Source organism: Carcharodon carcharias, chromosome 6, assembly GCF_017639515.1.
Source record: "Carcharodon carcharias isolate sCarCar2 chromosome 6, sCarCar2.pri, whole genome shotgun sequence".
Taxonomy (NCBI): Eukaryota; Metazoa; Chordata; class Chondrichthyes; order Lamniformes; family Lamnidae; genus Carcharodon; species Carcharodon carcharias.
In genome coordinates this window covers 51184205-51196290 of record NC_054472.1, presented here as the reverse complement: position 1 = coordinate 51196290, position 12086 = coordinate 51184205, and the positions used below count along the sequence as shown (strand labels likewise).

The following is a 12086-nucleotide window of genomic DNA, read 5'->3' as shown; positions in this document are numbered from 1 at the left end:
TGCCTAATTCTTCCTCATGGCCCTGCAAAACTCATTCCCTTCAAATATTTGTCCAAATCTTCACACCTTACTGCAAACCATTATTATTAATGATTTATTCAAACTAACTCCCATTGGAGCCACAGGGTGAATTAAGGCAAGTTTTACAATCAATTTAAGTAAAATACAAAAAAAAAATGTTCAAAAGTTCAGGAGAAAATTCACCGGTAGCATTGCAGCCAACAGCATGACCATCGATTCATCATATAGTCATAACTTCTTTGAGATTGTCTACTGTTTGAATCACTGTTCTCTGTTAGGTGCATAAAATCTTTCAAACACCTCTATTTCCGAGTGCGGCTATACTCCCACTCCCCGCTGCACAGAGGATCAAAATCAATAGCCCTCGAGTACCTCTGCAAACCAAGGTGTCAGTGTCGTTAAGGAATCCGAGAGCCAAACAGTAGAATTCATTCAGGTGGTTTCCCACAATTTTCTTATCTCTTGGGGTCTGTCCCTCCTGCTGCTGCTTTCTTCCTTCCAATGGTATCCCTGGCCCCTGCCCATCCATCCCCTCGGCCTGAGCCAGGTCCCGGTCCCACCTTGGGTGTTGCGGCTGTTGAGCTTGGACAAGCGTTGCTTCGTGAGACCTCACACTGCTCGTTGTTATCCTGCTCTTCCTCGTCTGGGTTTGAGCTCAGCATCAGGCCAATGATGGAGACTTCCAGCAGGGTGGAACCATTGACCAAGGCAGAGTTAAATGTGAATCTTCGGCTGTACACACATTCTCCCACTGAGACAAGTCTGGAACATTGCTGAGGGGTTGGTGTGGAGGAGAGGCCACTCTGCAGCCCTGGGCAAGTGGAAACTGCAAAAACACTCACTCTCATTAATTCCCCCCTCCAAAGTCTCTAATCCAGGGTCATCAATCTCGCACTGAACCACAGGAAGCAGGTTCATTCTACCTACTCCCAACCCACAAACCCAAACCTAATTTATTTAGATTATCTAAGCCTAACAGCAGAAGACATTTCTTACCTCCCCTTCTGTCGAAGTGACTGGTGATGGATGCAGCAGGACCAGCCAGAATAACTGCTCCAGTTCCTCACTCTCTCCCACTCTTGCTGCTCCTCCAATCATAGATTCTGTCTCTTGAGGAGCAGCAAAAGCGGGAGAGAGGTAGCCTGTGATTAGAGGATCTGGAGCAATAAGCATGGGACACACGGATTTTCTAACTGGGGGAGCAGGTGCACTCAGATTCTGGCTCTCCCACGTGCGAAGGAGGCTTTTCTCTCATTTGTCACCCTCATCATTGATTTTTCACAAGCTTTTTGGGGGCTTTTAAGCATAAATTCAACTGCCGCCCCCATGTAATATGAACCCTGCAATGCTCAATATGTTAGTTAGATGCAGGATGCCATTCAAATAGGAGGGAATGAAAAGGAATGTGGTATGTATAGTCATGGGGATAGAAATTCTTCTCTGCAGGCTCAATTGGAAACTCTGAAGGTTATGTTGCCTGCTTGGTACCGGGGTTAGGCACATCTCCTTGTGGCTGGAGAGGAGCTTGGAGTGGGAGGGGGAGGATTCAGTTGTCGTGTTCCACATGGGTACCAACAACAAAGGTAGAACTAGGAATGATGTTCTGCTGGAAGAGTTTGATGAGTTAGGGTCCAAATTAAAATGCAGAACATCAAAGGTAATCATCTCTGCATTGTTACCCAAGCCACATGCCAATTGTTATAGGGTCAAGCAGATTAGAGAATTAAATACATGGTTCAAAGAGTGGCGTGGGAAGAAGGGATTTTGATTCATGGGGCACTGCCATCAATACCCAGGGAACAGTTAATTTGGGCTGGGCTCCTGGCCTAACATATAAATAGGGCTTAGGATAGAGCTTTAAACTAATGGGGAGGGAATGGATTCAGGTGAAGAGGGAATTAGAATTCCAAAGAGAAAGGTTGAGGCAACAGAACAGTATAGCTATGTGGGGAAGGACAAGCAAATTGGAGCAGGAGGAGGCACAGTTTAACATAAATTGTGCATTGGTGAATAAGGTAATTGCAGTGAATAAAAGTAAAGAAAAATGAGATTGAAGGTTCTTTATCTGAGCGCATGAAGCATCTGCAGATAGATGAACTAGTGGCGCAAATAGAGATATTTAGATTTAATCACCATTACAGCAACATACCTGCAAGATGATCAAGGGTGAGAAATAAATATTCCAGGGTCCACAATATTTTGGAAAGACAGACAGAATGGCAAAAAAGGAGGGTAGCCCTGATAGTAAAGGATGACTTAAGGACATTAGTGCAAAATGATCTGGCCTCAGCAGATCATGAAGTAGAGTTAGTATGGGTAGAAATTAGGTATAGCAAGAGTCAGATAATGCTGATGGGAGTAATTTACTGGCCCCCTAACAGCAGCCATACCATTGGACAGCGCACTGAACAAGAAATTATTGGAGCCCTTAACAAAGGCAATGTGATTAATCATCATATAGACTGGGACAATCAAGGGGAAGAAGATGAGTTTGTAGAATGTTCTTGGGGCAGTTTCTTTGTTTACTTTGTGGAACCAACTCGAGATAAAGCTACCTTAGATCTAGTATTGTGTGCTGAGGAAGGGATAATTAGTAATGTCAGAGTAAAAGATCCACGGGGAAATAATGGTCATAATACCATTGTTTCCAGTTAAGCTTAAGTGACATAATCTAACACAAACAAGAATCTTAAACTTTAAACAACGCTAATTACTTAGGTAGGAGGGGAGAACTGGCTAAAGTTGATTGGGTAAACAAACTAAAAAGTATGGTGGTGAATGAACAGCTGGAAAATTTAAAGACACAATTAAAAAATGTTCAAGGCGCCTGTGCTTTATCTGTGTGGAATCGATATCAAGAGATTTCAGAAGCACTATTTTTGTTTCTTGGAGCTGCTGATGATCATTTGTCTTGATGCTCCGAAAAAAAAAATGCATTCCATTGAAAAGCGAAAACATCAGCAAGAAAGACCCATCCATGGCTCATTCAGGAGGTTAATGATAGTATTAGATTAAAAGAGGCTTACAATGTTGCCAAAAACAGAAACAAGTTTGGGAATTGGGAGGGTTTGAGAGACTATTTTTTTTATTCATTCATGGGATGTGAGATTTGCTGGCTGGGCCAGCATTTATTGTCCATCCCTAGTTGTCCTTGAGGAAGTGGTGGGGAGCTGCCTTCTTGAACCGCTGCAGTCCATGTGGTGTAGGACCCACAGTGCTATTAGGGAGTTCCAGGATTTTGACCCAGCGACAGTGAAGGAACAGGGATATATTTCCCAGTCAGGACAGTGAGTGGCTTGGAGGGGAGCTTCCAAGTGGTGGTGTTCCCATCCATCTGCTGCCCTTGTCCTTCTAGATGGTCGTGGTCGTGGGTTTGGAAGGTGCTGTCTTGTAGATGATACACACTGCTGCTACTGTGCATCAGTGGTGGAGAGAGTGAATGTTTGTGCATGTGGTGCCAATCAAGTGGGCTGCTTTGTCCTGGATGGTGTCAAGCTTCTTAAGTGTTGTGGGAATTGTACTCATCCAGGTAAGTGGGGAGCATTCCATCACACTCCTGACTTGTGCCTTGTGGATGGTGGACAGGCTTTGGGGAGTCAGGCGAGTTACCTGTCATACAATTCCTTGCCTCTGACCTGCCCTTACAGTCACAGTATTTGTATGGCTGGTCCAGTTCAGTTTCTGGTCAATGTTAACACCCAGGATGTTGATAGTGGGGGATTCAGTGGTGGTAATGTCATTGAACATCAAGGGGCGATGGTTGGGTTCTCTCTTGTTGGAGATGGTCATGGCCTGGCACTTGTGTGACATGAATGAACTTGCCACTTGTCAGCCCAAGCCTGGATATTGTGCAGGTCTTGCTGCATTTGGACACGGGCTACTTCAGTATTTGAGGAGTTGCGAATGGTGAACATTGTGCAATCATCAGCGAAGATCCCCACTTGGGGGCCACCAAAGTTAATAATAAGGGAAAAAATAGAATGAGAATAAACTATCCAGAAATACAAAAACAGATTGTAAGAGTTTTTATAAGTAAATAAAAAGGGAGAGAGTAGATGAAGTAAATGTTGGTCGCTTACAGGCAGAGACAGGGGAAATCATCATGGGGAATGAGGAATTAGCAGAAGCGTTGAAAAAATATTTTGTCTGCTTACAAGTAGAAAACAGACTTTACATACCAGAAATAGATGGTAACCTAAAGAGTTGCGAATAGTGATGAACATTGCACAATCATCAGCAAACACCCCCACTTCTGACCTTATGATGGAGGGAAGGTCATCGATGAAGCAGTTGAAGATAGTTGAGCCTAGGACACCACCCTGAAGAATTCCTGCAGCAATGTCCTGGGACTGAGATTACTGACCTCCAACATAGCCACAACCTTCCTTTGTGCCAGGTATGACTCCAACTGGTGGAGAGTTTCCCCTGATTCCCACTGACTTCAGTTTTGCTAGGGCTCTTTGATGCCACACTCTGTCAAATGCTTCCCTGATGTCAGAGGTAGTCACACTCACACCTCTGGAGTTCAGCTCCTCTGTCCATGTTTGGGCCAAAACTGTAATGAAGTCAGGAGTTAAGTGGCCCTTGTGGAACCCAAACTTGTGTCAGTGAGCAGGTTATTGCTGAGCAAGTGTCACTTGATATTACTGTTGATGAATCCTTCCATCAACAGAGAAAAAGTATCGGAGATACTTTAAGGGACTAAGTCCATGGGACCTGATGGCATGCACCCAAGGGTACCAAAAGACATAGCTGCAGTGATAGTGAATGTGCTGGCTATGCTTTTCCGTAATTCTCTAGATTTGAGAACGGTCCATCAGAATAAAAGTTGGCAAATGTAACACTGCTTTTCCAGAAAGGAAGGAGGGAAAACATGGAACTACAGGCCAGTAAGCCTAACATCAGTTGTTGGGAAGATGCTGGAAGCTATTATCAAGGAAGCCTTAACAATACACTTAGAAAAGTATAGCCTGATTAGAACAAATCAACATGGTTTTACAAAAGGGAAATCATGTTTGACAAATTTATTAGAATTTTTTGAAGATATAACTTGAAGAATAGATAAAGGGGAACCGGGACATAATATACCTAGATTTCCAAAAGTAATTCAATAAGGTGCCAATCAAAAGGTTAATAGGCAAGATGTGGGCTCATGGAGTTGGGGATAATACATTAACATGGATAAAGAATTGATTAACAGACGGGAAACAGAGAGTGGGCATAAGGGGGGCACTTTCAAGTTGGCAGGCTTTGACTCATGGAGTGCCAAAATGATCAGTGCTGGGGCCTCAGCTATTTACTATTTATATTAATGACTTTGATGAAGGGACAGAGAGTAATGTATCTAGGTTTACTGATGATACAAAGGTAGGTGGAAAAATAAGCTGTGGGGAGAACACAGAGGCTACAAAGAGATTCGGACAAGTTGTGAGTGAGCAACAAGATAGCAGAGTATAATGTGGGGAAGTGTGAAATTATTCACTTTGATCATACGAATAGAAAAGCAGAATATTTTTTAAAAGGTGTGAAACTTATAGATATTGATACTCAAAGAGACTTGGGTGCACTAGTACAAGGAATGCCAAAAGTTAGCAAGCAGGCTCAGCTAGCAACTAGGAAGTCAAATGGCATGTTGGCCTTATTGCAAGGGGATTGGAATACAGGAATAAACAAATCTTGCTACAATTATACAGGACTTTGGTGAGATCACATCTGGAATGCTGTGTGCAGTTTTGGTCTCCATATTTAAGGAACGACATACTTGCATTGGAGGCGGTAAAGCAAAGATTCACTAAATTGTCTTGGGATGAGGGGGTTGTCCTATGATGAGAGGCTGAAGAAACTGGGCCTATTATTCTCTGGATTTTAGAAAAATGAGGAGGTGATCTCATTGAAACATACAAGATTCTAAAGGAGCTTGATAGGGTAGGTGCTGAAAGATTGCTCCTGCTGGTTGGGGAATATAAAACACAGGAGCACAAGCTCAGGATAAGGAGCCGTTCATTTAGGACCGAGATGAGAAATTACTTCACTCAAGTCTTTGCATTTGAATCTTTGTAACTGTCTACCCCAGAGTGTTGTGGATGCAAGCATCAGATCAGATCGGGATCCTCCATTAGTGACACGCTGCGCTGTGCTCTCTCTCTTCTGGCTCTGGCTGGACAGGTGGCAATACTTCAATGTCTGAAAACAGGAAATCAGAAGGGCAAAAGGGAAGACTGTGTGGGGTGTAAAGCAAGAAGTCCATGGCCACACCACCATCAGCTTGTTCATCATGACAGAAAGCAGGATGAGGGTAAGCTGCCAATTGAGAAGGCAGGAACATACTGTCATTCTCAATGCTGCAGTGAGGCCAGATGCAGCAAATTCAGTTGCAGCAGAACCTATGATGCTATGGATCATCTCCCACCTGGGGCTGCGAGATACAGACGTCCTTATCCCCTGCCAGTTTTACCTTTCTATTGTGTGCCACTTTGTCCTGCTAGAGAGAGAGCAGAATGTCAGTGATTGTGCAACACTGCGTTTGAGTGATGTGGATGTGATGGCTGAAAAGCTGGAAGTATGTAGAGACAATGAGAGGTGGGTGAGGCTAGCAGCACTGGTGGTTGTGAGAGGGTGACCTGGATTATCTAGATGTTTAAATACTGTCTTGAGTGTCAGGGAATCCTGTTAGGTGAGTGGTGCATTGAGCAGCCTGAGAAGTTAATGTAGGGATAGGTAGGAGATATGATGTGACGATGCATTCACTGACCTTAACCATTAATTGAGGTTATTAACCTTCTCAAGGCACTCAGGTAGGCCCTTGGATCCAGACTCTAAGAATTAACCTGTGACCATTTGCTCCCACACCCTTCTGAAGAACCTCCTGGCCCTCCCTGCAACCACAGCATCTCTCCTCCTGCCCACCTCCAAAGCTAATTTCTCCAGTGGCCTTCACCTCAGAACTCTCTCTCTGCCCCAGTGTTCCATTTTACAGCTTTTAAATTCCAGCAATATTATTCAGTGCAACATGCCTTTAAAAGGCCTGCCTTTAAGAACAGAGCACTGGTTGCCTGCACGGTCTGAGCAGAAGTGTTAGAAACCCTGATTAGCAGAGGCAGCCAGGAGCACAAAGAGAATGCCAGCAGTCAGCTTGGTTCTGTGATAAAATCAGGTAAATGAGATGGGAGCACCACGTTTGAATGCTGTCCACTCCCAAAGGATCTATCACAGGCAGGTCACAAACCTGCTACCTGAGATCAAAATCGGGCAAACAAATTTTTGTTTGCACTGTGTCTCAGTGCAGGTTCTTCAATCTGATTGGTTGAGCAGGTATACAGTTGCTTGCCCTTTTAAGGCAGGTCCCAGATACCCTGTACAACGTAACACACACTTCTGGGTTTCTAAACACTGCAAATTCAAAAGCCGACAGAAAGTATGTGGGCAAGTAAAAGTGTAATAAACATCTAGCACCATTTATTCACCACTGACCGCAAAATCCAGGCTAATATTTCACCCGGACAGTTTTGATCATGCAGATTACTTCAGAATGGAATTATGGTGATTAATTTTGCTCTTTAATTACACACTTCAATTTTGCTTTAATTTTGTTTATAATTTTTTTTAAACAATGCACAAAACTCCATGGTTTAATGTTGACCTATGTTCAGGAGGACTGCTTTAGAAAATACTACTGCCATTAAAATGGGGCTGCTGTTCTGAAGCAATAGCGTTTAAGCAGAAACTTGCTTGCTCTCAAGATTGGGGCTAAGAGCAGGAAAATGCTTCTACTTTCAGCATTAACACAGAATCAAAGAAAGATACAACACAAAATTTGGTTTATTGTGCCCTTTCCGGCTGTTTGATAGCACCCTCCATGTAATACCACTCTCCTGTGCTTTCTTTTAAAGCCTGTCATTCTTTTTCCTTTCGAGTGTTTACCCCAACAGGTAGTGCACCCAGATCACAACAACTTTTGTGTGAAAAGAAAAATCATTTTACCTCTGTTTCTTTATTGCCAATCATCTTAAATGTGCGTGCACTGGATACTAAGTCTCTGCCACTGGATATAATTTTTCCTTATTTACTCTATCCAATCCAGTAGCATTTCAAACGTTTCTATCAAATCTCCTCTTATCCTGCTCTGCTCTAAGGACAACAACCCCATAACTCAAATCCCTCATTCTTGGTACTACTTTAGAAAATTGCTTCTACACCCTGGCCAAGATCAGGACATCCTCCCTGAATTCAGCTGAGAAATGAACACACTATTCCAGCTGAGGCCTAACCAACATTTTACAAGCATGTGAGCATAACTTACTCGCTTTTGTACTCTATTCCTCTACGAAAGCCAAGGGTCCCTTAATAGGCTTCTCAATTAGTCCTGCTGCCTTCAAATATTTGTGCACAGACTTCGAAATTATATATTTAGTTCATTTTCCGCTTTCTCATTCTTCCTACCAAAGTCTATCACTTTGTTGTTCTCTGCACTAAATTTCATCTGTCACGTTTGCCCATTTTGCAAGCCTTCCTGAAGTTTTAATAATTTTCTGAGTTTAATGGAAGTTAAGTAACATTCAAAGTGTGAAAAGAAATAATGCCAGTACCTGTGCAATATAATTAATAACCTATCCACCTCATTGTTTACCACATTTCCCAGTTGATCATCTGCAAATTTAGGAATTATTCCCTACAAAACAGGTTCATATTATTAATACAGCAGATCAAAAAGATCAGTGGTCCTAATACTAAACTCTGGGGAATGCTACTGTACACTTCCCCAAACTGAAAAACAATCATTTAACACCACTTGTCGCTTTCTGTCCAATAACTACTTCTGAATCTGTTGTCTTTGTCCCTTTGATTACAAGTTTATCATGTGGCACCTTGTCAAAGCCTTTAAGTTCAAATGTAGAATATCCAATACACTACCCTCATTCAGCTCTCTTCACTACTTCAAAGAACTGGATCAAGTTAGTCAAACACAATTTGCCTTTAACAAATCCATGCTGACTTTTATTGTTATCCCATACTTTTCTGAATATCAATTTAATTTTTTCCTGGATTATTTCCACCAAAAAGTTTCCCCATCACTGACATAACACTAACTGGCCTGTAATTGCTGAGTTTATCCATTTTAATAGTTTTAAAAAAAACAAGTGTGGAACAATAGCAATCAGCCCACTTATATCTCTCCCACTTATATCCTAGGAGGATTGGAAGATTGCGGCTAAAGGCTCCACTATTTCCACCCTTATTTCCCTCAGTAACTTAGAATGCAACCTAGCAACACCGGGTGACTTTTCAACATTGAGGACTAGTGACCATTTAAGTACATCTTCTTTATCCATTTTTATCCTTCCACTATTATTATTGCCTGCTCTGACTGTTGCACGGATAGAATTCTCTTCTCTTATGAAAACAGATGTAAATTACCTACTTAGTACCTTTGTCATGCACTCTGTCTCCACAAGGTGAAATTTCTGGTCTCTAATTGGCTCAACCCTTCCTCTGACCACACTTTTAGTATTTGTGTGATCACTGAAGACTTTTGGGGTCCTTTTTATGTTGGTCATGAATCTACGTTCAATATTTGTCCCTCTTGTTCTCTTTATAAGATCTTCTCTGTACTTTCCATATTCAGTTTGATTCACTTCTTTTTTGCTTCATTGTAACATCTCGGTCTTATTCATCCTAGGAAGCACTTTCTTGCCTCATCATAGGACTACCTCTACTCTGTAGCTAAATCATCTCCACTTTGAAGGCCTCAACTCACTGTTAGTCCTCCTCCAGTTAAATAGTTTTCAGTGCACTGGGTCTTTTTCCATAAATATTCCAAATCTGATGATATGATCTCTGTTTCCTAAATGCTATCCCACTGAATAATGCTCCATTTGCCTCACTTCATTCCCCAGAAGATGATCCAGGGCTGCTTCCTTTCTTGTTAGTCTGGAAACACACTGATCACATTTGAAACACTCTTGTACACATTTCAGGAATTCCTCGACCTCTTTGCCATTTACACTGTTGCAATCCCAGTCTATATTAGGATAACAAAGTCCAGAGGATCTCTATTCTGCAATTTTTGCAACCTTCTAGTCTGCTAATATGCTCCTCTATCTCCCTTCCAGTATTTGGTGGCCCATAATAGACACAGTAGAGTAACAACTCCTCTGGTGTTCCTTAATGCCAACCAAATAGACTGTCTTTGGCCCCTCAAGCACATCATCCCTTCCCAGTATTGTAATAGGTTCTTTGATCAATACTGACACCAGAGCGTAATTTTCTTCCTTCCCTACATTTCCTATTTTGTAGCTCAAAATATTAAGTTTCTAATTTTCCCCTTTTTGAGGCAGGTCTTCCTTATTGTCAGTATAGCATAGTTCCATCTGTCAACTCCTGCCTGAAGCTGACCAACCTTATTTATTATTTTGTGTCATAGAAATACTATAGTATCTGTCTTTAAGAAGGGGAAATAGGACAAAATCAAGACTAGTCTATTACAGAAAACTTACCTAAATCAAGGAGTCTATCACCTGGCCTGTTCCACTTCCAACCTTCCAGCTGCTGATGCTCGGTATATTGAAGTCTACGATCATGGAACACAACACGCACAATACTCTAGGATTAAAAAGATACAGGCATAAATATTTTCCATGTAAAAAGGCAGTAAATCATGCAACTTTTGCCAAACTTGGCTGTACTGTTAGGTAGTGGATATTGTACCCAAATCTTTTTAAAATCTACTATGGCGACTCTAAATGTAATTTTCTTTGCCTGCTGCTTAAGATAGTATAAACGGGTCCAAGTTCAATCCTTAGTCTTGGCAAATTTAATGTCTCTCAGCAAAGGTAGCAAAAGGAATGTTGCAACAGGAGGGAGGTGGGTGCAAGTGGCCAGGGCTCCTCTGCCAAATTATCTAGCAATGCTTGCCAGCAATGCATCTGTGGGGATACATGGCTCATACTTCAAAATTATTTTGCTTAATAAGAGCCCTGTTGACTTGCATTCACCTCCCTGCTGTTGTAGCTCTCCTATTGCTGAGACATAGTACATAGTGTACAGCTCTTTTTCAAATCTATATACCTGACTCTCTCAACACATTGGAGTTCTTGATCTTACTTGTGATCCCCTAAAGATTATTCCTGTACTAAAGAAAAATCCACTATTGACCTAGATGAATAGTTATGAAATATGCCAACTGTGGCAAACAGAACACGTGGCACAATATCAGATCCAACTTTCTGGAACTTTCTTAGAGCTGCTTTAGTAGGAATTATTTGTCCAGCCAAAGGCTTCTCACCTATTGTCGAGATCCACATTATACATCAAGGAAAGCAACCACATTCAAATTATTACAATTAAGTACACATCAACATGCTTGAGTCTTCTACTTAAATTGATAGTCATTGACTATTTGTTATTTAATGAAAAGGTGACCCACCTTAACCATTTTTCCACTTATTTCTGGTAAATCTCCTATTTTTCGGTTATCTAGCATTCGGACTTCATAAGATTGACCTGTTGAAGTTCAAAAGTTAGTTTAAGCTACTAAGGTCTCAGTTCAAACCAACTACAAAGTAATTATCAGCTCCAGTAAGATTGTTCAATGTGAAGCAATTGCAAGGTAATGACCAATGCAGTCTTTCAATTTAAATTCAGCTATTGGTTGAAAATAATTCACCAGTGCAAATTAAGCAAAATTATTGGAGCAGCACAGCAGATTCTACAGGTAAACCAATATTGAAATACACAAGATCAAAGCATTTTGGTGCTGCAAGGTTCTATAAATTTGCATAATTCTTTTATCATTTACTTACTGCCAACAGTACATAAATCCCCAAAATGTTTAAGTCTATTGCACATGAAGTTCTATCAAAACATCTGACTAATCGGTCAGCCACTTCCTCAAGAATCTGACATATTTGGTCAATGGGCTGTAGTTCAGGCTTTTCTATTGACTGTCCTCAACCTTGAGCCTCCTCCTTATTCTCATTTCCACCGACTGCAACATCAACAATTTCCATGTCTGCCAGCAATCTGGGCATCATGACTTATAAACAACAGGTGCAAAATTTATGCCAATT

At 41.5% G+C, this 12086-nt stretch overlaps 1 protein-coding gene and 1 pseudogene across 5 annotated transcripts in view; one reads left to right on the top strand and one right to left on the bottom strand.

Moving 5' to 3' along the window:
- Positions 1-12086, bottom strand: part of LOC121279207 (upstream-binding protein 1-like) — a 124877-nt gene that overhangs the window by 59519 nt on the left and 53272 nt on the right. For all 5 annotated transcript variants that reach the window (XM_041190235.1, XM_041190231.1, XM_041190232.1 and 2 more), the window contains 2 exons: positions 11444-11520; positions 10515-10620 (listed from right to left, as the gene is read on the bottom strand). In XM_041190235.1, coding sequence (XP_041046169.1) covers positions 10515-10620; positions 11444-11520 — 183 coding nt within the window. The remainder of the gene's footprint in view (positions 1-10514; positions 10621-11443; positions 11521-12086) is intronic.
- On the top strand, positions 2831-2943 carry LOC121279453 (annotated as a pseudogene).